Source organism: Grus americana, chromosome 31 (assembly GCF_028858705.1).
Source record: "Grus americana isolate bGruAme1 chromosome 31, bGruAme1.mat, whole genome shotgun sequence".
In the NCBI taxonomy this organism is placed as follows: domain Eukaryota; kingdom Metazoa; phylum Chordata; class Aves; order Gruiformes; family Gruidae; genus Grus; species Grus americana.
Window position 1 is genome coordinate 2810946 of NC_072882.1, and position 27863 is coordinate 2838808.

At 67.3% G+C, this 27863-nt stretch overlaps 1 protein-coding gene across 1 annotated transcript; it reads right to left on the minus strand.

Annotated features, from left to right (window-relative positions):
- Window positions 1-443: 443 nt before the first annotated feature.
- On the minus strand, window positions 444-27861 carry KMT2D (lysine methyltransferase 2D). The gene is made up of 55 exons (XM_054807010.1): window positions 27694-27861; window positions 26072-26154; window positions 25856-25982; window positions 25544-25773; window positions 25332-25438; window positions 25076-25238; window positions 24784-24949; window positions 24583-24697; window positions 24335-24501; window positions 23555-24198; window positions 23139-23273; window positions 22202-23052; window positions 21853-21966; window positions 21341-21451; window positions 21122-21226; window positions 20703-20884; window positions 20460-20624; window positions 20238-20347; window positions 20098-20145; window positions 19762-19977; window positions 19546-19689; window positions 19332-19448; window positions 19047-19171; window positions 18741-18930; window positions 18412-18486; window positions 17955-18059; window positions 17624-17806; window positions 17228-17312; window positions 16857-17101; window positions 16480-16553; window positions 16351-16401; window positions 14497-16206; window positions 14044-14220; window positions 13811-13959; window positions 11497-13586; window positions 11252-11375; window positions 11071-11158; window positions 10804-10870; window positions 10441-10673; window positions 6745-9861; window positions 6515-6658; window positions 6276-6440; window positions 6009-6165; window positions 5843-5924; window positions 5588-5763; window positions 4865-5013; window positions 4625-4760; window positions 4403-4542; window positions 2863-4033; window positions 2525-2661; window positions 2260-2390; window positions 1895-2180; window positions 1728-1801; window positions 1491-1599; window positions 444-1396 (listed from the first exon to the last, which is right to left on the minus strand). The coding sequence occupies exons 2-55, from the start codon at window positions 26118-26120 to the stop codon at window positions 1304-1306; spliced, it is 16104 nt and encodes a 5367-aa protein (XP_054662985.1). The 5' UTR covers window positions 26121-26154; window positions 27694-27861; the 3' UTR covers window positions 444-1303.
- Window positions 27862-27863: the final 2 nt, after the last annotated feature.

Here is a 27863-nt window from a genome sequence, read left to right on the forward strand (position 1 = left end):
TGGGGGACCCCCCCGGGGTGTGGGGGGGGCAGGTGGTACCGGCCCCGGGGGTGGGAGGTGGGGGGGGGGGCTGGTGTGTAATGCCCACTCGCTGCTTCGCTCTCCGAGGCCGCCCCTACCTGGCAGGAGGCTCCAGACACCCCCCGTCCCCGCCCCGCAACCTCGGAGATTGGGTTTAAAAATGCCACGGCCCCCCCTTGCCCCTGCACCCCAAATCTCAGCCCAGCAGAGCACAAAGAGCCCCCCTCCCCCCCCATCTAGTATATACAATATAAGGTATAAATAGATAAATAACCTGCCCCTGCCCCGTGCCGACAGCAGCCCTGGGTGTTGTGAGTCGGGGGGGGGGGGGGCGGGGGGGGCCAACCCAGCCCTGCCAACCCCCCCCCCGATGCTGAGGGAGTGGGTCTGGCACCCCCCGTCCCCTTCCCCCCTCACACCTTGGCACGTCGCGCGGCTGGGACCCCCCCGGGGATGAGGGCAGGGGTTCCCCCACAACCCCCCCTCTCCCCAGGGACCCCACAGCCGGAGGAAGGGGACAAGGGGGGGGGGGGGCTGCACTTCTGGGGCCCAAGGGAGAGGGAAAGAGCTCCCCTCCGGGGCCAGCTCCGGTGGCAGGAGGCTCTGGCCGGACATGTGACAGGGGCTCATATTTAAAAACACCAACCAAAAAAAAAAAAAAATCTAACACTTAAAATGAGGTAGGTTTGGGTGCAGAAGCTCCTTGTGTCTGTCGGGGGGCCCTCGCCGCAGGCGCCTCCTCCCGCGCCGCCGCGCTCCGGGGTCTCGTCCACACGCACAAACAAAAAGAGATCAAAGGAACCGAGCGAGCTCTGGCCGCCGCGGTGCGACGGGGCAGAGCCCGGATTGTCGAGCTCAAGGAGTCTGTGTTACCTTGGTAATTAGCGAGCAAATATTATTAGTTTTGTTTCTAAAAAAAAAAAAAAAAAAAAAATAAAAATAATCCATGGCCGGCTCCGAACTCACTCCGGCTTTGCTGGGACCGCTCTGCTCCCCCATGGCTCCCCCACGAGGGAGGCGGGCGGTGGTGGTGGGGATGGTCTCGCTGGACCCCCCCCCTTCCTCGCAGGACGAAGCAAAGAAAACCCTGAGTTGCCAGTTCGTCCATCCGTCCGTCCCGCCCGGGCAGGGCCGGCGGCTCCGCAGCGGCCGCCCTCCCCACCGGAGCCTCCGTGCCCCGGCCGCCGCCGCCTGCCCGGCCGCCCTGGCGCCTCCCGCAGCCCCAGCGGGTCTGGGCGAGGTCCCCGCGGTGGGGGCCATGGCCTCCAGCCCCTTTTCCCAGCTAGTTCATCCACTTTCGGCAGTTCCAGGCTCCACAGTGGCAGGGGATCTTGTGCTGATCGTCCTCGAAGTCGAACTGGTAGTCGTAGGTGAGCTGGGGGAGAGCGGGGAATCACCCTCAGTGTGGAGCCCAGTCCCACCGCCCCCGGCCCCCCCCCCCCCAACTGCCCCCTGCACCCCCGCCTGACCTCCTCCCCCTTGGGGATGCGCCGGCTGGAGATGATGATGATCTTGTCCTCCTTGTCGAAGGTCACGACTTCGGCCACGCAGTTCGGGGCACACGAGTGGTTGATGTACCTGGGGGCGGGGGGTAGAGAGGTGCAGGGCTCAGCACCGACCCAAGGGGAAGGAGAGGTGGACGGTCACTGCTCTCTCTGGGGGGGGTCCCACCACCCCAAAGCTCCTCCCCCCCCCCCAGCACTCACCTGGCCGGGCCCCCTGTCAGCGTGGCGTCAATGACGTGCTCGTTGTTGATGCGGAACATGTAGATGCCACGGTTCTGGGGGAGGAGGGGGCAGAAGAAGGTGTCAGCAGCCACACTGAGGCCCCCCCACCCCTCCAGAGCCCCCAGCATCACGCGCCAGGGCCCCACCTGCTCCTCGTAGATCTTCTCCCGGCGGTTGGCCACCTCGTTGCGGATGATGGTGCCGATGTACTCGATGACCATGGTGTGCTTCTCGATGTCCTTAGCTGCATAAAGACCCAGCCCCTGGATACGGGACCGCGCCAGGTAGACATTGTTCTTCCACTCCGTCTTCAGGCGCCGGTACTGGGAGGACTTGGAGTGCACGAACTGTTTGCTGTAGGGTGTGTTGGTCTCGCCCGTGAACGTGCTCTGATAGGCCTTGGACATGCTTGTGCTGTTCAGGGTGTGGGGCCTGCCAGGGGCGAGAGGGGGTCAGAGCCGGGGGATCCCCAGGGATCCCAGCTCTCCTGGTGGATCCCAGCCCTGCTTACCGCTTGTAGTGGGTGAGGATCTTGGGCTCGGAGCGGGCGCAGCCGGTAGGGTTGATCATCAGCGGCAGCTCCATCAGCGGATGGCGCCCATAACGGAACAGGTAGTTCTGGCAGCTCTCGACGCCGGGCAGCTGCCGAGGAGGGAGCGGAGGGGCCGTGGGTTGAGCGGCAGCACCGCGGGGCCCTGCCAGGACAGCCACTGGCCCCTTTCCTGACGAGGCCGACCGCTGGTGCAGAGAGGAGCCTCCCCCTCCCCAGGACCTACCGATTCGGCGATGCGCAGCACCGCGTGCACTGTGAGGCCGAAGAGCTCCTCGCCTTTCAGGTACTCGGGGAAGAGTCGCAGCATGTCTGCTTCCTTCCTCATCATCGCCACCGGCTCAATGATCCGGTTCCAGACAGCTGCCGAGAGAAGGGAAGCTGGAGCTGGGGACCTGCTGCAAACTGCCAAGCCACCCCCCTAGTGTGGACCCCCCCAGCTCAAGCCACCCCGGAACCTTCCATCGCCCCATCCTCCCCATTCTGGTGTGGCTCAGATGTCAGCAGGACAGGGGATGGAGGAAGGCAGCGGTCCAGCGTCCGCAGTTCCCAATTGCGCCTTACCTTGTGGCGAGGAGTCAGAAAAGACCAGATCCTCCAGGCCCTGCTCGATGACTTGCACGACGAACTCGGGGCGGCCGTTGTTCTCACAGATGGTGCAGCGGTAGCAGCAGCGGCGGTTGTTGGTCCGCAGGCTCCAGTAGATGCGCGTGGCCTCGTAGCCCACAGGGTAGAGGGCCGTGACACTGTGGAAGTCAGCCATCTGGTGTGGCAGGAGCTGCCCGATGGCGTGGAAGACCAACCCACCCACGCGGAACATGTGGAGCCGCTCGCCGCGCTGGATGATGCTGGCGATTTGCTTCACCTCGTCCCGTTCAATGTAGACGCGTCGGAAGACGGTGAAGCTGCTCAGCTCCTGCTCGCAGGGGCCCTTCAGCTTGTGCAAGGGGCACAGCATGGTCTTGTCCTTGAAGAACATGCACTTGGCGCGGATGGCGCAGGCGAAGTGGTAGACGCTGGGGCAGCGGATGCGATTGCAGCTGTTGGTGGCACCGGTTTTCTGGCACAGGGAGCACTTGGTGAGCAGGCCGCGGTGCAGGGCCACCTCCACGTTGATCAAGGCCCCTCCCTGTGTCTCATAGACCTCCGTGGACCACAGAGCACAGTTCAGGTGGACCCAGAGGTCAAGGTCAAGGTTTAGCAGGCGGGCCGGCCCGTCCGTTGCCCCGTCGCCCTCCTCGTGGCAGAAGCAGCATTTGCGCAGGTCCCGCGGCACCTTTTCGGGGCGCAGGGTGGTGCCCAGCTTGTCGATGAACTCCGCAATCTCCTTGTCACCGTCCCGCTTGGCCCCCCCTTTCTGGATAGTGACGAGGAAGCGCAGCCGTTTCCACCTCACCCCTTTCCACTTCTTCAGCCGGGGTCGTGCTTCGTCCCCGTCCTCTGGTGGCCGTGAGCGTGGCTTGAAGCGGGGTGGTGAGTGGGGGGCCACGGCCCCTTCCTCCTGGGGTGCTGGCGAGGGGGCCGGCGGCAGGGGCGACGGGGGGGCTGGGACTGCCTCGTGGGCCACCTCGGGGTCAGGGACCCTGGCAGCCTCAGCAGGGCTGGATGGGGAGGGGACAGACGGGGACAGCGGGGGCGAGGGCTCCTGCGGCATGACGGAGAGCTGCCGCACGTCCAGGTTGGAGACGTTGTTGACGTAGCAGTGGTGCAGGGTCTTCTCGGGTGCAGGGCTCTCCTGAGGCATGGGGAGTGGAGCATGGGTCAGAGCATCCCAGGGATGGGGAACCCCAACCTCCCTGCACATCATGGTGAGGGGTCCTTGACACCCCACTGCACTCCCAGCCCTGCAAGGACCCCCCCCGACTCCTTCCACACAGTCCTGGGAGACTCGGCACCACTCCACAGGGAGACCTGGCCCCTCAGGAAACCCCCCGCATCACCTGGAAATCATGAGGGGACCTACACGGACCCTCACGCACCTCTATGTAATCACACTTAGTCCCAAAGGGCCCCCTCCTGCCACCCCCCAACAGCCAGAGCCTTACAGGTACCCCAATACACCTCTCCCAGGGTCGCAGCCTGCTGAGTCCTGCACCCTGCTGACCTGTCTGAGCAGCGTCAGGAGATCCAGCTCGCCCTTGAGGCTATACCCTGGCAGCACTGCGTCAAACTGCTTCAGCCACTCGGAGCTGCTGTCTGGCACCTTCCCACCCAGCGCCGCCTTCTCCTTACCACCGAGCACCCCTGCAAGAGAGAGAAACGGCCCGTCATGGGGAGCCCAGCCTGGGGACATGGGGGAGCCCAGGGGAACAAGGCAGACACTCACCAGCCACATCTGTCTCCAACTTCTTGGCCTCAACCACAGCCGCTCGCATGGGGCCATCCGGGAACAGCACCTCGTAAGAGCTGGGGATCTTCACGCTCAGTAGCTCGGCCATGGCCACCATCACCCCATTAAGGTTCTGGGCAAGAAGAGGACAGGATGGGTCCAGGGCCCCGGATGCCACTGCACAGGATCACCGCTGGAACCCCAAGGGTCTCAACTTCCCCTCATCCCCTTGCTCACCTTAGCGGCTGCCGCAGACACTGTCAGCATGACGGAGACCTCGCTGCTCTTACCCTTCTCCCACGGGGTGCCTGGGCCTGCTGCCCCCACCTTCCCAGAGGGGGCCCCGAAGGGCTCCATGGCCTCGTAGGGCTTCGTGTCAGGGAACACTGGCATGGGGAGAGGGGGGGTCAGAGCTGCACAGACTCAGTCTCACCGACAGCCACCCATGAGCCCACCCAGCCACCCTGCAGAAATGCTGCTGGGAATCCATCACCTTGTGTGGGACAGAAACTGGGGTGCAGCAATAGGGACAGAGCACCCAGCACCAATGGGAAACTCTTGGGGAGTGGCTGGGTTACCTTCAGTAACAGGCCAGTCCCAAGACATGGGGCCATGCTCAAGGCTCTGCTGCCCAGGTGCAGACCCCTTCCCCTCAGCCCACATGCCCCAAGGACCCTTTCCCTGCACCATGCCCCCCCCCATCCAGGGACCCCCCCTGTCCTGTCCAGTACTTACTGCACAGACCCCTTCCCACCTGATTTACACACCACACAGACCACACAGACCCCCCTCCCTGCCCCACCTTACCCCTACCAAGTCTGTACATCCCACAGACCTCCTCCTGCCCGGTCCACGTGCCCCACCGACCCCCTCCTGCCCAGTCCACGTGTACCGCAGCCCCCTCCTGCCCTGCCTTGCCCCTGCCTGGTCTATACGTCCCCCCAGCACGGCCCAGCCCACCTGGGATACTGGCCCGGGGGATGATGGGGATGATGGGGGACAGCACACGCTCCTCCAGCTCTGGCTTGGCCTCACTGAGCAGGGGGAAGCGGAGCAGCTCCTCGCCCAGCACGCTCTCGGGGGACGAGGCAGGGACAATGCTGTCAGGGGAGTCACTCTCGTCGTCGCTCTCCATCCTGCAGGGAAGGAGGTGTCATGGGCCGTGGGGGGGCTGGCGTCACCCATGGGGGGAGATCACCACTGCCGATGGCTCACCTGACATCCTCGGTCTGGTTGTGTGGCGGGGTGGGCAGAGCTGCCAGCAGGTCCAGGCTCTTCACCTCGACGGCCGGTGTGTCTGCATGGGGAAGGGACAGGTGTCACAGGGGGGTGACATGCGGCAGCAGGGACTCTGTGCCACCCTTGTGCCAGCCACGCTCACCTTTCTGGCCGTGGGGCTCGCGGGCAGGGTTGGCGTCCTTGGGCTGCTCACCCAGCTCCTCGGGGGCCGTGACACCATTCACCATCTTCTGCTGCACGGAGGGGGGTGGCGTGGGGGGCAGCGAGGAGGGCGGCGTGGGTGGGTTGCTGAGGTTGTTCTGGGGGGGGGGGAAGACAGCAGGGTGAGCACGGCAGGGTGGCCCAGGACCCCCTGGATGGGGAGGGGGTTCTGGGGGCAGGGGAGAAGAGGGGCGCAATCCCCCCTCACCTTGGTGAGCAGCTGGGAGTAATAGTCGGGCATGCTGTCAAGTATGGCGCTGCCGAAGGCACCCCGCAGTTGGCTCTTCCCGTTGATAGGGCTGCTGCCGAAGGGTGCGAAGAGGCTGAAGTTGGCTGTGATGGTCGGTTCCGTCAGCGGCAGCAATGACAGCTCCTGGGGACAGAGCAGTGAGCAGGGGACAGGGGTGGAAGACAGCACCCCGCCACGTCCCCAGCTCGCGGCCACACCTGCTTCAGCTGCTTCATGAGCGCCTCGCCGGGGCGCAGCCCCTCGTCCTTCCGCAGCTTCTTGCGGGACGCTGGGACCCGCTCGTTGCCCTTCTGCACCCGCTTGGGCTTGGTGGCTGCTGGCTTCCTGGCAATGGAGGGGTCCTGGGGAGGGAGAGGGGAGCAGGAGCTGTGCTGAGCGTGGCCCTGCAGCCGTTGCCTCCCATCCCACCCTGCGGCGCCCTGCTCACCTCCCGGCCCAGCAGCACCGGCTGCGGCCGCAGCTCTGTCACAGCACCCCGGCTCTCCACGTGCCCATTGAGCTCACCCGGGCTCTGTGCCGAGAGCTGCACGTTCTTGGCCCGCAGCAGCTTCTGCAGCAGCAGATGCCCGGCCTCGGAGCGGCTGCCCGACGCCAGCAGGCTGTTGGCTTGGCCAGCCCCGGGATCCCCGTTGGCCTCCAGCTTCGCTGCCTCATCTCCATCCAGCTCGCACTGTGCCACCACTGCCTCCTCCTTCGGCTCCTGCTTCACCAACACCTGGGTAGGTTTGCCCGCTGTGGGGGGCCCCTCTGGCACAGCACCATTGATATGGGTCTCACCAGGGTTGGCTGGGTCTGCATCAGGTGCCTCAGAGTCCCAGGGGCCACGTGCCAGGTCAGGGAGGGTGCCACTCAGCGTGGGCATCGCTCCCTGCTCCACCGGTGCTGCTGGGCTGGGGGCAGAGGCCGGGACCCCCGGTGACATCTTCTTTGGCTCTTGGGGGCTCTGCTCAGGGCTGGCCAGGTGCTGGGGTGCGCAGCCCAGGGGCGAGGGGGCTGGCGGCGTGGGGAGCCGGACAAGGCCCGGCTGGGGGCCGCGGGCAGCCAGGGCCGCTTGCACCATCTCAGCCAGGGGCTGCTGTGGGGGCTGCCCCGGCGCCACGCGCCCCTGCTCTGTGGCAAGGCCGGCTTGCGCCTCTGCCTGGGCACCTGGCCGTGGCTGGAAGAGGGGCCCCAGTGGGCGAGGGGCCTGGCGGGCCACAGGGGCCAGGGAACCGTGGTCCGGGGCCTGCCCGGGGAAGGGGCCGGGGGGCCGGAGTGCCTGGCTCTGCTGCAGCAGGCTCTGATGGTGCCGCTGCACCAGGAGGGCCTGGAGCTGCTGCTGCTGCTGGGGCGTCAGGTGCCGCAGCTGTGGGTTCTTGGCCAGGACGCCCTGGAGCTGTGCCCGGATCTGGCCCATCACCGGCCCCGGCACCTGCCCCAGGAGACCCGGAGGGAGCGTGGCTGTGCCTGGCGACGGCACTGCCAGCCCCGCTTTGTGCTGCCCGGGGCTCTGGAGCCGTGGGGGCTGCGGCTGGCCCTGCAGCGAGCCTGGTGGCCCCTTGCTTGGCTGCTCCGGTGGCCGTGCCATGCCCTGTGCCTGGCCCGTCCCGCAGCCCAGCGGTGGGTCCGCCACCCCGGCAGCATCCCCATGCTGCTGGGACAGCTCAGGGCAGGTGGCCCCAGGGCTCTGCAGCGGAGGGGCGAGCAGAGTGCCTGGCTGCACCGGGGCTGGCCGCAGCGCTGACTGTGAGCCCAGGACGCCTGGCTGCGGTGAGGCCAAGAGGAGCTGCTCAGCCTGGTGTTTGGGGGCTGAGGGCTCCAGGCCACCCAGCCCCGGGGGGTTGAGGGCTCCCTGAGGCTCCTGGAGGCCCCCATGCAGTTGCCCCCCGCTCTCGCTGCCTTCAGCGGGCAGGGCACTGCCATCCGCCCCTCCAGGCAGGTCCTTGGCAGCCAGGACCGCTGGGGCTGGCTGCATTCCCTGACTCAGGTGCAGCACAGAGGGGACTTGGCCCACTGCCCCGTGCTGCGGAAAGTGCTGGATTGGGGGCTGCCCCTGGCCCAGCCCCAGGAGGCCTGGCTGGGCGGCCGCCGAGTTCTGCTGCTGTTGCTGCTGCTGCGGGGCCAGCAGCGCCCGCGACTGCCCCAGCTGCTGGGACAGCACGAGCCGGTGGCCCAGCATCCCCGGAGTCTGCGGCGTCAGCTGGGGCGAGCCCAGCACCCGCTGCTGGTGGGGGGCCAAGAGAACCTGGCGCTGGGGTGGGGGGTGGCTCAGCACCGCCTGGTGCTGCAGCCCCGGCGCCTGCGCGTGGCCCAGCAAGCCCGGCTGCTGCTGGGGCGAGAGCTGCTGCACCAGCAGGCTCTGCTGGTTGCCCATCAGCCCCGGCTGCTTTGGCACCATGGGCTGCCCCACCGCACCCGGCTGCGGGGCCGGTGCCGGCTGCTGCTGCCCCACCACGGCTGTCGGCTGCATCGATGTCTGCGCCACGACGCCGGGCTGCTGCATCGATGTCTGTGCCATGACGCCGGGCTGCTGCATCAAGCCTTGGCCCATGACACCAGGCTGCTGCATCGAGGCTTGTCCCATCATGCCTGGCTGCTGCATCGACGTCTGCGCCATGACAGTCTGCTGCTGCATCGACGTCTGCGCCATAACGCCTGGCTGTTGCACTAAAGGTTGTCCCATGACGCCTGGCTGCTGCATCGGTGTCTGTGCCATGATGCTCTGTGGCTGCATCGAGGTCTGTCCCATGACGCTCTGTGGCTGCATCGAGGTCTGTCCCATGACAGCAACACCTGGTTGCTGCACGGCTGCCTGTCCCATGACGCCCTGTTGCTGCATCGACGCTTGTCCCATCGCACCCGGCTGCTGCACGGCTGCCTGTCCCATGACGCCCTGTTGCTGCATCGACGCTTGTCCCATCGCACCCGGCTGCTGCACGGCTGCCTGTGCCATGACACCCTGTTGCTGCATCGACGCTTGTCCCATCGCACCCGGCTGCTGCACGGCTGCCTGTGCCATGACACCCTGTTGCTGTATCGACGCTTGTCCCATCACACCTGGTTGCTGCATCGACGCCTGTCCCATCGTGCCTGGCTGCTGCTGCAGTGACACCTGTCCCAGCATGTTCTGCTGCTGCAGTTTCTGGGCCAGCTGCATCCTCTGGAGCTGTCTCTCCTGCATCAGGCGGCTGTCGGTGGCCAGCCCGCGGAGCGCAGGGTTCCCAGCGAAGAAGGCGTTGGATGTGCCGGGCACCGGGGTGTTCCCCATGGCTTGCTGGCCCATGAAGGACAGGCCCTGCTGCACGGCCATGGACACGCCACCCTGGGGCAGGCGCAGCCCCCCTGGCTGCCCTGGCTGCTGGCCGAGGCCCTGCGCACCCACCACGGCCCCCGCCGGCTGCTGGACACCATGTGCTGAGAGCAGCTGCCCAGGGAGCTTGGACATGAGGCGGGGGCTCTGCGAGGGGCTCAGGGCCATGACAGCCGAGGCCTGGTGCTGGTGCTGCTGCTGCTTGTTGCGGTACTCAGCCATGAGGTTGGTGTGCTCCTTCTGCTGCTTCCGCACCTGCCAGGGACAGCAAGGTGTTAGTGCCGGGGACGGTACATTTCACAGAATCATGGAATGGTTTGGGTTGGAAGGGACCTCAAAGCTCATCTAGTTCCAACCCCCCCCCCCCCCCCCACGGGCAGGGACACCCTCCACTAGCCCAGGTTGCCCAAAGCCCCATCCAACCTGGCCTTGAACACTGCCAGGGAGCCAGGGGCAGCCACAGCTTCTCTGGGCAACCTAGGCCAGGGCCTCAGCACCCTCACAGGGAAGAATTTCTTCCTAATATCTAACCGAAATCTACTCTCTTTTAGCCTAAAACCATTACCCCTTGTCCTGTCGCTATGCTCCCTGATGAACAGCCCCTCCCCATCTTTCCTCTAGCCCCTTCAGGGACCAGAAGACCACAGTTAGGTCTCCCCAGAGCCTTGTCTTCTCCAGGTTGAACAAGCTGAACTCTCTCAGCCTGTCCTCATAGCAGAGGTGCTCCAGCCCTCTGATCAACTTCGTGCCCTCCTCTAGACTCACTCCAACAGCTCTATGTCTGTCTTATGTTTGTGCCGGGGATGGGGAGCCCACCTGCACGCAGGGTCCTACCTGGTCCAGCTGCTTCTGGATTTTGCTCTGCTGTTCTGTCACCAACTTGAGTTTCTCAGCATCGGCCTCGGGGAACTCCCGCCCAGCTTTCTTGGCGGTGCGCTGCTTGGCACAGAGGGCCTTGCGTGACTTGCGGTGCGCCCCAATCTGCTCCTCCAGCACCTTCAGCTGCATCTGCAGGAGCTGCTGTGTGTGGAAGAGCCACTCCTCGTACTGCCGCTGGTCGGCCTCGTCTGTGGGAGCAGGGAGAAGGCTCAGATCAGCAGGGACCCTGGCTCTGGAGCGAGCCTGGCCACAGCCCTGCTCAGCCCAGCCTGCGCAGGCAGGATGAGATCTGGCATCCCCCGCCGCCTCGGTACTCACTGATGACGCCCTGTGCGAAGGTGGGTGGGTTGGGGCGAGCCTGAGTTGGGTCGGTGCCACTCCGCTCCTGGCAGAGAGGGGAGCGCTGGGGACACGCGCCATGCTGTGCCCCCTCCCCAGTGCCCCCCGTCCCCTCTCTACAGCCTCCACCTCCCTGGGGGACCATGAACCCACCGGCCAGAGCAGCTCCTGCCCAGCAGGGACCCAAGCCCCAAGCCAGGCAGCCCAAAGGGAACCCCCGCTCCCCTCCCCAGACACCCCGCTCACCTGCCCGCTCCCTGCCAACAAGTGATTCTGCATCTCGGAGACAGCCGGGCCCCCCGAGAGCCGCTGGGCCAGCAGGGAAACCTGTTGCCTTTGTGGGGGACACGCAGAGATGAAGGCTGAGCTGGGGCCGAGGTGCCCTGCCCACCCCAGGCCGTGCCCCGCTACCTGCCATGCCCCTTACCTGTTCATGCCTGGGGCCACCCCAATGCTGCCCTGAGCCATCACCTTCTTGATGCCCTTCAGCGCCACCATCTTGGCCTTGGCAATGGGGTCCATGATGTCCTCGGCCGCAAACTTGTCCAGGTCTGCCAAGAGAGTTGGCGGACAGTGCCGCAGCACATTTGGTCCTATGCCACACCCCACATCCCCCCCCCGCCCCCACAAAAAGGGCTCCATGCCCCCCCAAACAACTGCCTGTAGCCCTACCTGTGTCTGGGAAGAAGCTGTTGGCTAACTGCTGTTGCATGACGAGCTGGGGGGGCTTCAGGCCCAGGGTGGGCGGCTGCACCCCAGCCATCGGCTTCTGCACCATCACCTGCTGCTGGCTCTGCTGCGGCTGCGCCAAGGCTACCTGCACACCGTGGGGGGCTGCCAGGACATGGGGCTGCCCGGGGGCCATGCCCATGTGGGGGGCCAGTGCTGGGCCCTGCTGGGGTGTACCAATCCTGGGGGGCTGAGGTGGCATCAGCGGTGGCCTGGCCACCAGCCCCAGCTGGAGGGGGGGCTGCGGAGCACCCAGGCGGGGGGGCTGCCCCTCAGGGGGTTGCCCGGCCACTGCCGTGTGCAGCATGGGGTGCCCCGGGGCCGGGAGGTGTGGGGGACCCCGGGGCAGGTGGGCCGACATCTGCTGCTTCTTTTGCAGCTCCTTTTTCTCATGCTCCAGCAGGTCCTCGATGAGGAGGGGCAGCTCACTGGCCACCAGCGAGCTCTCCATCTTGTCCAAATCATCAGCCGGCGAGTGCCGGGCGCTGCCCAGGCCCAGGGCTCCACCATCCAGCTCGAACTTCTCCAACAAGGGGTTGCTCTGGCTGCCCAGCTGGGCAGGGGCCAGCCCACGGCTGGGGCCAGCGTAAGGGTCCTTTTCCGGCACGGGGACACCGGTGTGGCTGCTATTAGCAAAGTGAGTCAAGGCGAGGCGAGCTGGGCCGGCCCCGGGGCTCAGGACAGTCTGACTGGATTTGAGGCTCAGCCCCAGTGAGGCAGAGATCTTATCCGCACCCTGCAGGGCCTCCGACTTGATGGGGACTGGGATCCGCTCGGGACCGCTGGTGGTGAACTGGCAGGGAGAGGTCTTCAGGCAGCCGTCCTCCACCTTGGGCTTGACATCAGTGGGCAGCAAACCTGCCTTCACCTCTGTACCCTGCGCCTTAAAAGCCGGGTCAGGTGCTAGCGCAGTGCCTGTCGGGCAGGGAGCGGGTCCCAAGCCCACCCCAGGCACCAGCCCATCCTTGGGCACCTCCTGGTCCTCTGCGGATGAGGCTGTGGCTTTGCTGTCCCCAGGGTCAGGGAGCTTCAAGCTGGGCATTGGCGGCTCCGTCTTGAGCTGGGCTTCACGCTCAGCTTTCTCATTGGCCGACTCGACCAGGCGAAGGTGCTCATTGAAAATGTCCTTCTTGTCACCAGTGTCCAGCTCGGGGTCCGTGTAGGCCAGCAGATCGAACTCATCGCCATTCAGCAGGTCGTCAAGGTGGGGATCTGCTGTCTCCAGGCTGTCCAGGTTGTCCAAATCATCGTCCCCTTTAGCCACATCCGGATCCAGGCTCAGGTTGGCCAAATCGTCGTCATCTTCCAGGTCCTTGTGGGAGCCAAAGTCATCATCCAAATCAGGCTCCACCGGCACCTCACAGGGCAGACGTCCCCCCTCCAGGCTCAGGTGGCTCTTCCCCGGGGCTGGAGCTGGCACGGGGTCTGGTGCAGGGCCATCCTTGGGACCCTCAGGGCGGAGGGCAGAACCAGAGGACAGCGGGCGCGGGGGGACATGCTGTAGCTCCAGGCTGGGGGCCGGCAGTGGCGGGGGGGCGGCCACTTTGGCATGAGGCTGGTGGTGACTGTTGCTCATCTCAGCTCCCTGTGGGGAGGCGGGTGGCAGTGGCACCGGCATCTTCTGGGGCTGCAACGCTGGGACGGGGAGCGCCTGCATGGGCATGATAGGGGTGCAGAGAGCCTGGGGGGTGCCCTCCTCCCCAGGCAGGAAAAAGCGGGGCCGGGGTGCCTGGGGGGCAAAGGGGGGGCCCACAACCCCCCCGGGTCCCTTCTGCACATTGTGCCGCAGCTCGATGAAGGGGGCACCCAGGGTGGCAGGCGAGGAGGACACCGTCTCGGCAGGCGCCTGCAGGCGAGTGCCCAGACTGCCCACGGGGGTGCTGGCGGCTGGTGGGGCGAAGCGGGAGGTGACGGGGAGCCGCAGCGCCGTGGCTGCCTGCTGCTGCTGCTGCTGCTGCCAGAGGTGCTGCTGTGGGGATGGTGCCGGGAAGACTCCGCGGGGATAGAAGGCCTGGGGGGGTCCCACCGCCGCCCTGCAAGACACCGTGGTGTCAGAACTGGCTCGGCACTGCCACGGCCCTGACGGGACAGGGGTGTCCCAATCCCCTCGGGGCCACACCAGCCACCCAGCAAAACCACAGCCGCTCTGTCCCTCCAGGGTGACCCCCGCAAGCAGGAGCTGGGGGGTACCAGGGTGAAACCCCACTCGTTTCTAACCATCTGCAGCAATCCCGGCCCCCTGCTGCTGGGCACTCACCTCCCGTTGATGTCCAGGGTGGATGGCGTCGCTGCCGCCGGAGGCCGGGAGAGCCGCTCATCCTGCGCAAATGCTGCCTGCACCATGACAGAGCCGGGCAGCTTCCCAGCACCGGCTGCAGTAGCTAGTGTCCCGAGAAGAGCCTTGTCCTGGAAGAAGAGGGAAGGACACGCCGTCACCCCTTCCATCCACCCCCAACCTCCCAGCACAGCTGTTCCCCCGAGCCCTCCTACCTGTGCTGGCTGGTAAGGGGCCATGCCCCGGCTCAGCTCGAAAGCCTGGCTGCCAGCCTCAGGGGCCCAGCCTGCCGGCGAAGAGGTGGCAGCTGCTGCTGCCGCGCTCTCCTTCTCCTGCCGCAAGCTGTTGCGTTGGATCTGCTGGCGGATCAGCAGCTCACGGAGCCGCTGGCGCTGGGAGGAACCGAGCATTAGGACTGAGAGCACGGACACGGGAGCGAGACCAGCTCGTCCCAGGACCCGGGTACAAACTGTGCAGCAACCTTTTTGGCTATGCCCACCAACGCCCCCCCACCCCGGGTGCCTGTGGCCCCTCCACACCTCTGGGGAAGGAGCTGCGAGCAAAGCTGGGCTCTTCAACCCCACCTCCAATCACAGAGGTCCTGGTTCCTCCCTCACGTCCCCTCTCGAACCCAGACAGATGCAGCCCGACCGTCGGCAAGCCCTCACCTGCCGCTGCTTCTCCAGCTCCGACTGGCTCATGGTGCCGAGGGCCCCGTCCTGGCCACCGGACAGCTCTGCCAAATCCCGGTTCGGGGGTGCCGAGAGTCCCGCAGTTGCCTCCTCTCTCTTGTCAGCTGGTGGCCCCAGCGCAGCTCGGGGCAGGAAAGCAACAGAGGCATCCTGCTGCTGCGGGGTGGCTGGGGGCTGCTGCGGCAGCACGGAGGGCGGCCGGAGGGGCGAGAGGCTGTAGGTCTCAGCAGCTGCAGCACCTGGTCCCAGCGGGCTGCTGGCTTGGTGGAAGCCAGGGGACGAAGCATAGGCTGAGCTCTGGGGCTTGCCGGGGACGTAATGGCTGTTGATCCCGTGGGGCTGGTGGGACGGGGAGCCCTTGAGCGGCTCCGAGACGGCGGGGGGGAAGGTGAAGCGCATAGGGGCCTGACTGCCTGGGAAGACACTGGCGCCGGGGGAGCGTGCAAAGGGGGGTTGCTGCCCACCCGGCGCCTTGGTGTGGGGCTCGCCTGCCAGGGTGCCCCCAAAGCCCCCGCCAGCCGCTGGGCTGTGCGAGAGCGGCACCGACTTGAACCCCGGCTCTGGCAATTGGGGCCGAGGGGGCTTGTGCAGGGGGGTGAAGGGGTCTCGGGACTGGGGCCGGGAGGGCGGCTGGGAGTAAGGATCTGGGGATTGGAAGCGGGGGGTGACAGGGGACTGACAGAAGGCTTCGTTGGAGAGCGGCCGGGGCGTGAGGGGCGACTGGGAGCTGGACTGGGACTGGGGGCTGGCGGGGACACGTGAAAAGGGCTCTGAGGGCACAGAGCGGGGTGGGAGAGCACAGCAGCCCTCGGGGGGCTGCGGCCGGGGCGTCAGTGGGGGCTGTGAGTAGGGGTCTGGGTAGGGTGACTGGCGGTAGAGATCAGGGTGGCCAGGGGGCGAGGGGGCCAGGGGATGGGGGTCGGGGGGGCGGTGCCCCAGCCCCGGGCTCTGCGGTTCTACCTGAGACACCCGTGGGGTCATGGGGGCTTTGAAGACGTCAGCTGCCTTCAGCTCCGCAGCCGAGAGGTGGGGGACGCCTGGGGAGTCCCCGTAGCCCACGGCAGGGGAATAGCCGGGTGAGCAGACCCCCAAACTCCCCCCTTCCTCCTTCTTTACCTCCAGGCCCTTCTTCTGCTCCCCAAAAGGTAGGGGCGAGAGCAGGGGCTCAGGGGGCCGGGCCCCAGGGCTCCCTGGCACCGAGAGGTTGTCCAAGGAGGGGCACCGGGGCTTCAGGAAGGGGTCGGGGGTGCCAGGCTGGTGCCGGGGGGTGCCAGGTGGCGTGGGGTGGAAGTCGGGGGGCTGGGAGCCGGGGACAGCACGGGGGCCAGTGAGGGGCTGGGGCTGGCCAGGGAAGGGCTGGAAGGCAGCACCTGCCGTGGGGCTCTGGCCCAGGGGTGAGGGAAAGCGGGGCTCCAGCGCATAGGCGGGCGCCGTGCCGTAGGGATCGTGCGAAGGCACTTGGGCAGGGGACTGGGGCGGGAGCTTGAGGAAGAGCTCACTGGGTGACTCCGGCCCCCCTCCAGCACCCGCTGGGGGCTTCAGGAAGCCCTCGCCTGTGGCAGGGGGGCTGCTGATGTAGACAGGCTGTGCCCCTGGCGGCACCGGGATCCGCAGGTGCAGCGAGGGCCTCTCCGGCTTGCGCAGTCCCTCCCCTTTGGTCTGCTTGTTGATCTGGCTCTCGGCCTGCTGCAGAGAGAGCCCGGCCGTCAGGGGACCCACGTCTGCCCTCCCAGCGGGCTGGGGAAGGGGCTAAGGGGGCAGGGAGTGGGCACACCACGTCCCCCAGGGCTGGGCCAGGGCCGCCGGGCACCTCCGCGCTCCAGCACATACCTTCTGCACCTTGTTGATGCGATGAGCCGCCCGGTTATCTTTGGCCTTTTGCTAACAAAAACACGAAGCCAGCTGACTCGCAGCCCCCGGCGCCCAGGCCCCCCGCCCCAGTGACGCCCCGGCACTCACCAAATAGGGAGCTTTGTCTGTGGCGGGGACTTTCCTCCAGAGCTTCATGATCTGTTTGCAGCGGCTCGACCAGTCTGGGAGTCCGGTAGAAGCAGACAAAGAGAAGAAAAGCAACGTTAGCTTGTGCTCGACAATCCCACACAGGCCCTCGGTGGATGATTGTCCCCCTTCACACGAGGTGATGGCGCCGAGCCCCAGGAGCTGGTGCCAAACCCCGCCACCATCACCACAAGGAGCACTTCAGTCCCACACCCAAGCCCTGCGCTGGGGCGGATGCCATCTCTTCTCTGCACAGGGACCACAAGTGCTACGCCGCACCCAGCTCCCACCCGCCCTCACCCCGGGACAGGGCGGCTGCAGCCCCCCCAGAGCCCTACCTGGATAATCTTGCTTAAGATTGGGGAAGTTCATGTTGGCATAGAGAACGGGCGAGATAGTGGAGAGCTCGCCCAGCTCCTCATCCTTCTCCCAGCGCTGCAGGCTGCGCTGGTTGTAGGACAGCCCATCACTCTCACCCTCTGTCGTGGGTGTCGTGGGTGTTGAGGGGGTGGTGGCGGCCGAGCTGCTGGCCCAGGGGCTCTCGGGCTCACAGTGGTCTGGGCTAAAGAAGCCACTCCGCTCCCTGCACAGGGGAGAGCGTGTCACAGACCAGCAGGGTGTGAGAAGGAAAAAAAAAAATAAAATAAAAAGGGTCCCACAACACCCTGGGGTTCACTCCTTCCAAGGCCAACCCCAGCTCCCTGCATACCTGTTATCGAGGAACGGAGACTGGCAAACACCCGAATATGACTCCAAGGAGACGGCTCCAGAGAGCGAGCCCAGGGAAATGCTCCCTGTGAGAGAAGGGAGAGGGGTCGCAGGGAGGGCAGAGCTGGCACTCAAGCTGCTGCCCACCCTGGGAGCCCCCTCAGACAATACAAGATCCGCTGCATACACCCCCAAAAAGCTTCCCACGTTCATCCCCAGAAAAATGGGGAAGACCCAAGTCTGAGCCCTCCTGTACCGCAGGCACTGCTGCTGTTCAAACAGCTCTGCCCCACTGAGGACGCAGCACAGTCAGTCAGCGAGTCCTGCCTTTCTCCCCCACCCACCAGGACTTCACCCCACGATCACCGCAGCTCGGCGCCATGCTGCCTCCACCCACCCTGCCCCGGCAGCTGGAGGTCTCCTTGCAGGAATGGCCGCTGTGCCCGGCTGGGGTCCTGCCCTGCACCACCGGCCTCCATCCCCGTGGCCACGCAGTTCAGGGGCTGCTCCCCACGCTCTGCCGAGCCCAGCACGTCCTTGAAGAGCTGCTGGACGTCTTTGCTCTCCATCTTGGGCAGCTCTACAGGGGAAAAAGGAAGAGCTGAGCCATCACGGGCAACACGTGGCGCAAATCTCATACTGACAGGAGGCGAAGCAGAAACCTGGGGGTCCTGGCCCTGGAACCTCCCTCGCTTCAGCTGATGAGGGCGGGCATGGGGGGGGCTCACCTTCTGTGGGGATCTTGTCGAGGTCAGAGCTCAGCGCACCCTCACCCGGGGTGGCTGGTTTCTCGGCGTCCCCGGGGTCCGGGGAATCCTTTGGCTCATCGGCCCCTGCGAAGAGGAATCAGCAGGTGCCCCCAGCCCCTGGGACCCCCCAGCACCCCCCAGCCCGGCAGCCCCCCCATGGTCCCCCAGGGCCGTGCAGTCCGCCGCACCACGCGGGGGCGCTCTAGGCGCCAAGCGATGGTCACCAGGGCCGGGAGGTCACTCGGGGAAACCATAGAGCTTGCCCCACACCCTTCCTAGAGCATACTCCTCAACCATAGAGCAGTTCCGTCTCTATGGTGGCAGGCGCTCTAGGCCTCACGGAGGACTCTGCTTTCAGCCTGTCACGCACAACTCGGCGGCCCACGGGCACGGGGGGGGGGGGGGGGGGGGGGGCAGGGGGGTCCCCGAGGCTCACCCAGGTCCTCGGCCTTTGCGTCGTCCTTGCCGTCATCGTCAGGAGCGGCAGCGCTGCCGTCGGTGCTGTCGTCCCCTGCGGGGCACCAGGCCTCAGTGGGGCCAGGCCGCCTGGGGGGGCCCACACCAGAACCCCCCCAACGCCCCCCGGGTCCTCCCCTACACTCCTCAGCGTCGACAGCAGCCCCCAACAGCCCTCAGCACCCTCCGACAACCCGCAGTGTCCATAGCGGCTCCCAACAACCCAGGGACCCCCCCCAACCCCGGGGACCCCCCTCGGGGACGGTGGCTGGGATTTCGGCTCCCAGGCCAGATCCTGGCCACACTCACCTCGGGGGTGTGTGGGGGTGTCCCTCCTGTCAGGGGGGGCACCCTGCAGTGCTCCGGCCAGGTTGGGATCCCCCTTGGGTCGTGGGGCACCCTGGGCCAGGGAGGGGCGGGCAGCCCCGTCCCCCACACCGCCCGCCGCCAGCAGCGCCTTCCGGCTCAGGTCCATCAGTGCCTTCCCAAAAAACGCCTCCTGCCAAAGGGGAAGCTGCCGTCAGCTCCGCAGAGGCCATTGGAGCGTCCCCCCTCTGTCCATCCCCACCCCGGCCACCCCCGGGGGCCACCCCCATCCTCCCCCATCCATCCCACCTGCAGGTAGGGGGGGAACATGTCCTCCAACTTGCTCTTCTTCCTTCCCCGGCGCTTCTTCTTCTCGTCCCCCTCTGCTGAGCCCAGGTCCAGGCCACCCTCGGCCGGGAGGTCACCCGGAGCCCCTGCAACAGCCACCCCATTAACACCTCCCCCAAAAAAAAGTTTGGGGCTGTTCCCATGCCACAGGAAGGGCTCAGGCACAGCACCATCACAGCACCACGGCGCGCACGCTGCAGGTCCCCCAGGGGGACAGGGGAGGGAAGGGGTGCTGCCAGGCCTCACCATCCTCCGGGTGACCCTCGGCGCTCAGCCCCTCGCGCCCCACTTCAGCCAGCACTGCCGCAACCTTCTTCAGGCGGGTGTGGGACTTGCGCTGCCGCACCATGAAGCCGCCGATGCCTGATGAGCAGAGGAAGAGGAGGTGGGGGGGTCACAGTGGGGCTGGGGGGGGACAGGGCAGAGCTGGTGCTGGGGGGTGGCCCGGGGTGGCACTCACCAGGCCGGTATGGCTTGCGCTTCCTCTTCTTGCACTCCTCCGGGTCCTCCAGCCCCTTCCCAGAGTCCACGTCAGCCCCTATGTCGCGGTCGGGACTCGCCGGAGCCTCCAGCTTGATCTCGCACTCCATGTGCTCAACACCCACTGCCAGGGAGGACATGTTAGTGGGGTCCCCCACAAAGCGCCCCCCCCAGCTCACCCGCCAGGAAAAAGCACCTTCGGCTTTAAGCAGCTCATCAGCATCCAGGTCGCCATCCTTCTTGTCGTCGGGGCCCAGGGGGTCCCCCCCTTCCAGCCCCCCGTCCCCATTCAGGGTGCCCAGCCGGCCCTTGCGCTGCCGCCGCTTGTGCAGGGGCGACAGGGAGAGGTTGCGCAGCACCGCCATCCCTGTCTCCGTCAGCCACACACCCTCAAAGCGGAAATATTGGGGCTCTGTGGGGACAAAAGCCAGCGCTGGGGACAAAAGCCAGCACCGGGTGTGCGGCCAGCACCAGGCACAGCACTGGGAAGGCTGTGGCACAGACCCGGCGGCGATTGTGGCACTGCACGCACCTGGCTCCTTAGCTTTGACCAAGGCTATCTCTGGGGGAGGTGCGGGCACTACAGAGGGAAAAGCAGACAGGGAGGTGAACCCCCATATCCCCCAAAATCCCCCAAATCCCACAGGCTCCCCCCCCACCCCAGGTGCTCACCAGCTGGCTTGACCACATAGGGCTGGCAGGCGCTGCAGTCGAAGCCTTCATCCGCGGCCTGCTCCACCTCCTCCTCTGTGAAGAGGCTGTCGCACGCCGCGTGCAGCCACCTGCGGGCAGCGCGGACCTGTCACACACCCTGGCCTGCCCCATAGGGAACCCAAGCACGAAGACCCCCCTGCCCTGGGGCGCACGCGCATACTGTGGGGGAGCAGCGCTCACCGATCGCAGTGCCGGCACTGGATGAGCAGGTCGTCCTCCACGTACTTCTCACGGCAGAAGGGGCAGACGACCAGGCTGGCGCAGGGTGCGCAATGGGTGTAGTTGTTCTGCCACTCACAGTGGAAGCCGGGGGAAGCTGCCCCGCACTGCACGCAGCACACGCACCTGGGGGGAACGAGGGGTCAGCACCAGCCCCCAGGCCCCCCTCCTCCCCCAGCATTCCCCTCGTGCCCCCACACACACCACTTGCACTTCCAGCCGCCCTTGGGCACGGTCTGCAGAGGGGGGTCCAGGCAGTATGTGTGGTAGCTGATGTCGCAGTCGTCGCAGAGCAGGAGCCGGGAAGGGTCAGAGGCTTTGCCACACACCTCGCAGACGATGCATTCCACGCAGCGCCAGCCCTTTAGCAGCATCACCTTCGTGATCTGGGGACAGGGTGGAGGGTGGGGGGGGTGGCTGCGTGAACCTTGGGCACGGCCACAGGGGTCCCTGGGCTTGGCGTGGCCACGGGGGACGCCTTGGAGCATGGCACAACCACGGGGACATGCTGGGCACAACCTGGTGCACGTCCCCCAAGAGACGGCCCAGCCATGCAGGTCCCCGAGGGGCAAAGCACGGTCCTGCCCGCCTGGCACGGGACCAGGGGTCCCAGCCCCCCTCACCTTGCTGTTGACACAGTATGGGTGGTAGCACTGGGAGCACTGGGAGCAGGCAAGGAGGTGCCCCTCGGCCCCACGCCCAAAGCTGCCACACACCACGCACATGTCCTAGAAGAGAGAGGCCGTGAGAGGAGCTGGGAGGGAGAGAGCAGCTGGCGGGGGGACAGGAGTCTGTCCTGTCCCATCCATCTGTCCATCCCGCAGTGCCTTGGTTATGGTTACCTGCATGAGCACAAACTTGTCAGTGTTGGAGAAGAGGACAACTGTGTTCTGCATCGTGTCGTCATCATCCTCGTCGTCCTCCTTGCTGGGTGAGCTCTCCACGTCAGCGAGCTGGGGGTAGAAGAAGGGGCTCAGCACCAAGGACCCCCACTCTCTGTACAGTCCGGGGGGGGCACCAGCCACAGCCTGGTGCCAAACTGCTGGGCATGGGAACACACACAGGCAGCAGAGCCCCTGTCTGCCTGCGAGCCAGCCCCTCCTTGGGAGGCACCTCCACACCAGCCCTATACTCGTGGGGTGAAACCCCCAGACCCACAACACAGCCCCAAGTGGTTGCTTCCCCCCACCCCAAGACCCCAACTCCCCCAACACCACCCCAAGGGCTCCCAAGTCTTTCCCAGGAACTGGGATGGTGGGGAAGGGGATGGGGAGTGGACACTTGGCTCTCAGCCCTGCCACCTAACAGCTTGGGGACCCCCCAACCCCCCACCACTCCCCCAACCCAGCCTTACTGCTAGGGTGTCAACGGACGAGGTGGTCGACTTCAGGCGTGCACGGCCCCGGCCCCGGCCCCCGTGGGACCCACCTCGGGGGCGCCTCCGCCCAGGGAAGCTGCTGCTGCGACCCTAGGGCCAAGGGGAGAGGGCGGTTACAGCAACCCTGGGGGGCCCGGCTGGACCCCCGCCACACGTCCTGGCTGGGGCAGGGGCAGCAGAGGGGCACGGCCCCCATCCCACCCCTTCACGCGCTCGGCCCTCGCCTACTCGCCACAGGGGCGGCCCAGGGAGGGGGGCATGGCCCCGACAGGGCGGTGAGGGTGTGGGTCCCCCAACATCGGGGCTGGCAGAGAACCCCCAATACCTGCTTGACACGGGAGCGCCCCGGGGAGCTGCGCCGTCGATTCTTGTCCCCATCCCCCTTGGCGGCCGGCTCGAAGAGCAGCGAGTCATCGGTCTCGGCGCCCAGCGGCAGCGACCCAGCGTCCTCCTTCTGCAGGCTGGCGTCGGCCGAGGCCGGTCCCAGCTCAAGGAACAGCGAGCCCCCGCCCTCGGGGTCCGGGGAGCCCAGCAGCGGCTCTGAGCCGGGGAAGCTGCTGCTCGTGTCCCCCTGGCTCAGGTTGGAGATCTCGTTGAGGATGTCGGGCCGGGGGCGCAGGGCAGGGGGCTCGGGGCCCCCCTCATCTCCGCGGCCCAGCAGCTTCTCCCCAGCAGAGCACACCTCCATGGGGGTCTCGGGGCCCAGCTCCTCCGGCTCCAGGAGCAAGGGGGACCCCTTAGCTTCAAGGTCCCCCCCAGTCCGGCCTTCCTCCAATGCATCCTCCTCACTCAGCGGCGGGGAGCTCCCACTGGTGCCCTCCCGCTCCAGCCTCGGCGCCTCTTCCTCCTCCTCTTCCTCCTCCTCAGGCAGGCCGGGGAAGGGTCCCAGCTCTGGGGCCGGGCTGGTATGGGGGCCGTCTCCAGGAGGGCTGGCCGGTGACTCCCCCTCACCACCGGCCGTCTCCATCTCCTCATCCTCAGGGGGCTCAGCAGGGGCCGGGGTGCAGGCAGGGGAGCCCAGGGGGGGTGGTGGGGAGCCAGGGGGCTCAGTGTCCATGGCAGTGCCGGGGCTGCTGGGGGGCTCAGGCAGGACTGGGGTGGGCGGCTCAGGCACCTCGTCCTCCTTGGCATCGAGTGAGGGGTCTGGAGGTTGGGCGGGCGAGACAGCACAGAGATCTGGGGGGCGGAGAGAGGGAGAGGAAGGTGACTCCGTAGCCCCCAACAGAGACAACTCCACGACCCTCCTCTGTCCCCAGACCCACCTTGGGGAGCCGGGGGTGGGGGTGCTGTCTCAGGGGGCAGCAAGGGCTCCGGCTCCAGCTCCATCTCCTCTTCGTGGGGCACCTCCGGGGCCAGGGCTGGTGCTTCCTCTGCCACGGCCACCTCGGGGAGAAGACCTGCAGGATGGGGCCATGGGTGAGGGGGGCCATGGTGGTCCCCTCACCCCCTGTGCCACCCAGCCTGGGACCGAGAGGCAACAAGCGTCACCTCAGCCTGTCCCAGAGACCTCCCCAGCCCCCCACATACCCCCAGAACGGGGCATCAAAGCAGGAAATCGGGGTCAACAGGCTGAGGGTCACACAACAGCAACACTGGGGGAGGACCCAGGCGCATGACCCCCACACCCGTGGGAGACAATGTGGGGGAAAGGGGATAGACCCAGAGGTCTCCTATTTACCTGGTGGCTTGGGCTCCTCCTCAGGGGGCAGCTCGCTGGGGAGCAGCTCGTCAGGGGGCAGCTCGTCAGGGGGAGGTTCTTCAGGGGGCAGCTCATCACAGGGAGGTTCTTCAGGGGGCAGCTCATCGGGGGGAGACTTGTCAAGGGGTGGCTCATCAGGGGGCAGCTCATTGGGGGGCGATTTGTCAGGGGGCAGATCATCAGGGGGTGACTTCTCCAGTGGTGGTTTATTGGGGGGCAGCTCGTTGAGGGGAGGTATGTCGGGGGGGAGGTCATCAAGGGGGGGTTCACTGGGGGGGAGCTCCTCAAGGGAGGGTCTGTCAAGGGGCAGCTCATCAAGGGATGGTCTCTCGAGGTGCAGCTCATCAGGGGGTGGCTCATCAGGAGACAGCACCAGAGGAGGGGGCTCCTCGGGGGGCTGCATGAGAGGAGGGGGCTCCTCGGGGGGCTGCATGAGAGGAGGGGGCTCCTCGGGGGGCACCTCCACAGGGGTCAGCTCACCGGGAGGAGACCCACCACCATAACCCAAAGGTGCCTCCTTGGGGTCCCCCCCTGGCTGTGTCTCCTCATCGCACCCCGCAGGCTCCGGCTCAGGTGGAGGGACGGGCACATCGGCCGGTTCGCTGCGGTTGGGGGACACCAACCTGGATAGGGGAAACGGGTGAGGGGAGTGGGGCTCAGGCCACCCCCTCCCTGGGGCTGTGGGACCCATCCTCCCACTCACAAAGGGGGCACCCAGCCCAACACCCCCTAAACCAGTGCCCCCCCATCCCCACTCACGTCTGGGTGGGTGGGTCCGGCTGTGGCACGTGTGCCAGCTCCCCACAAGCAGCCTCTGCGGCGCGGCGCTGCTGGCAGCCCTCGCACACCGAGTAGCTCCGGTACCACTGGCAGCCGGGGTCAAGCCCCGCTGGGCACCGGCCACAGTCGGAGCAGACCCGGCAGTTCTGGGGGAGAGGCGGAGGTGTGTCAGGGGCGAGCAGGGAGGCTAGGCACCCCCGTACCCCCTCAGCGAGAGCGGGATGCACCTTGCACTTCCAGGAGTCGGCTGGGAGACCCTCGATGGCTGGCTCCATGCAGAAGGTGTGGTAGCCCTTATCGCAAGCCTCGCAGACCAACATCATGGAGTCCTCACCAGGCTGCCTGTGGGAGCAGGGGCAGGGGTGAGAGCTGCGTTCCCCTCCCGTGCACTCCTCGTTGTCCCCCCCGCCACAGGAGCGCGTGCTCACCTGCAGGTTTGGCACACTTTGCACTCAGGGCACTGCCAGCCCGAGCGCTTGCGGGGCGTCAGGGTGATGTCCAGGCAGGCCCCGTGGTAGTGCTGCCCGCAGCTGGTGCAGAAAACCAGGTCCCGCAGGTCACCCGGCCCGTCACACACTGAGCACCGGGCATCCTCTGGATGAGGGACACACACACACACTGTCAGAGCCACCCCTTCACCAGGCTCTACCCCCCAGGACCCCCTCCTCAGGATGGGAGGGGACCCAGCACCCAGGGATGGCAGCCCCAGCCCACACGCACCCATCTGCATGGCCTCGGCCACGTGCTCGGAACAGAGGAGCCGGAGGGTCTTCATGGACTGGAAGCAGCCGCTGGCAGCGGCGCAGGGGAAGTGGTAGAGGCGGGGGCAGCCGGCCGCCTGGCATGGGATAGTGGCCCCCATCCGCCGACAGTGTTCACATTTCTGAAAGCAGAGGAGCCCAGCGGGGTCAGAGGGACACTGCCCAGGGCCGGGCTGAGCCCCCACTGCCCCCTGCCCTCCCTGGGACCTGCTCACCTGTGAGATCCCTGAGAAAACAGCTCTGTCCACGCCAGCGAGCCCTGCCGCCTCCTGCCCCACGCCGGCAGACCAGGCCGCACAGCAGCGGTGGACCCAGCAGTGCCCTGTGGGGAGGGGCGTCAGAGACAGGGCGGGCGTGGGGGGTCCTGGGGCCAGGCAGAACACCCGGGGAGGTGGGGCGGGGACCCCAGTGCCACGACCACACTCACCTGTCGACTCGAAGAGCTGCACTGGAGTCACCCGCTCAGAAAAGCCGATCTGCACCAGGCCATCGCCCGCCGGCTCCAGCTCCAGGGGGGGCTGGCCAGGACCCTCGGGGGGCTCGTGCCCTGCCAGCCACTCAGGCCAGTTGGGCGCCAGCTCGAAGCGCTGCAGCTCCCGCTGCCCGTGCGGGCTCCAGTCCCCACAGTTGCAGAGGGCGCAGCGGCGGGCCAGCGTGCTAGGGGGAAGGGGGGGTTTCAGGGACACGCTGGACCCCGCCATCAGCTCCAAGCCACCCCCCCAAATCCCCCCATCCTCACCTGCCAGCCTGGCAAGGTCCTTTCGTGTCTGTGCTCTCAGGCTCTGGCCCTGCAGAGGCTCCTTCAGGGGGTTTCAGGGGGTCCCCCTCCGCACTGCCCATCTCCTCTGAGGCCACGGCCCCATCGGCTGCTGGGAGAGCAAGCGTCAGCCACCGCAGCGGAGGAGGGAACGGCACCAGTTCCCCCCCAGCACCTTGCCCTGCTGCACACGCTCACCTGGCACGACCGCGTCCTTCTCCTCGCTGGGAGGCTTCTGTTCATCCATCCTGCCTCCGGCGTCCCTCAGGGGAGGCCTGCGGCTGCAAGGGGGTGAGATCTGTCAGCACAGGGCTGAAGGGGCCCTTTCCCAGCCCCCCCGCAGCCTTCCGTGACCCCCCCCCCCCACAAGGGACAGGGCAGCCCCCTCTCCTGCTCCTCCCAAGGCGACTTTCCGGGGCCTCAGCCCAGCCAAAGCGTGCCTCCCTGCACGTGCCACAAGTGGGTGGTGGGTTTCAGTTCCTGGGGGTCCACAAGACCCCACGCCCCGCAGTGGGGATAGTTCCCCTCACTCCCCTGTCACCTACCGGAGCCCGGGTCCCTCCCCAGGTCGGAGTGGGGACAGCGCAGTGACACTCCAGGGCAGCCCACTCCCCACTGGCGAGGCCACGTGACCTCAATTAAACCGGGGGGGGGACGGGACGGGACAGGACATGGACAACCCCAGCAATAGAGCAGGGTGACCGGGGGGTCCCCCCCACACCCCACCACTGCCTGTGCCTCAGTTTCTCCAAGGCCAGCACAGACCTGGCCAAGCCCCTGCAGCACCAAGGGTCCCAGGATTGGCACAGGGTGGGTTCACCCCCAAACACAATCAAAGCTGGTGGGGGGCTGTGCTCCCACCCACAGCCTCATCCCCTCCCGCCAGTACTTGACATGCACCCCAAACACCCGGGGGGGGGGGAGCGGCTCAGGCGGCGACAGGAGAGGCGGGGGGGGGGACACGACGACGGCGAAGGAGGCCCCAAACCTGACTGTGAGCCACACGCCGGGGAAGAGACCTGGGCTGGGCCCGGGTGGGGGGGCTCCACGCGCTGCCGCCACCCCCCAGAGCACGGGACACCGGGGATGGGGACGCACTGGTGCGGCCCCCGGCACCCCGAAACCCCGGCTGCCCCCCCGAGGCATCACAGGGGGGTCACAGGGAGCCCGACCGGGGGGGTGGGGCAGGGGGCGCCCCCCCCAGCAAATCCCCTCCGGTTCCTCGGTAATTCCGGGGGGATTAGGGCCACCCCGGGGCGGCTGCGCCCTCCCCGGAAGGGCCCCGGCGTGCACCGGGGACGTGGGGGGGGGGGGGGGTGTCAGCGGAGGGGCCTGGCCGGCCCTGCCCGCGCCCCCGGGAGGCTGAAGCACCGCGCGGGGACGCCCCCCCGCCCCGGTGACCCCGGGCCGCGCTGCCCCCCCCCCTCCCCGGTGCAACCGATCCCTCCGGGGGGACGGAGCCAGCCAGGCCCGGTGCCACGGCCCGCCGCGGCCTACTCAGGGACCGGCACCGGGGCCGCGGAGCGGCCGGGCCCGGCCGTACCTGCGCTCAGGCGGCGGCGCGGCAGACCAGGCCCCGCCGGCTCCCCGGGCAGCGGGCATCGCCGGTACCGGTAGCGGACACAATGGGAGCCGGGGACCGCGCTCCGGGCCCGGCCGCCGGGGAGGCCCGGCCGGGAGGAGGCGGTGGCGGCGGCGCGGCGGAGGCGGCGCGGCCTGGGGCCGAACACGGGGCCTCTCCCTTCCGGGGCCGCGGGGCCCGGGCCCGAACGCGCGAGAACCCCGGCGCGGCCGCCCCCCGCCCCCCGCCCGGCTCTTACCCCCGCGGCCGCCCTACGCCGACGGGCCTCGGGGCGCGGGGCGGACGGTGCTCCCCGGCGCGGCCATTTCCAGAGGAAAGTAGGTCCCGCCGCCCGCCCCCGCCCCGCCCCGCCCCGCCCGCCCAGCCCCGCCGGGGCCGCCGCGCTGCGCCCTGTGGGCCGCGGCCGGG

Coding starts and splice junctions, on each gene's coding strand:
- KMT2D (XM_054807010.1), bottom strand. CDS start 26,120: ATGGATGAACAGAAGCCTCCCAGCGAGGAGAAGGACGCGGTCGTGCCA. Junction 19,172..19,331: donor CGAGGGTCACCCGGAGGATG/GTGAGGCCTGGC, acceptor TGGCTGTTGCAG/GGGCTCCGGGTGACCTCCCG. Junction 5,925..6,008: donor CGAGCCCCACGGCCAGAAAG/GTGAGCGTGGCT, acceptor TTCCCCATGCAG/ACACACCGGCCGTCGAGGTG.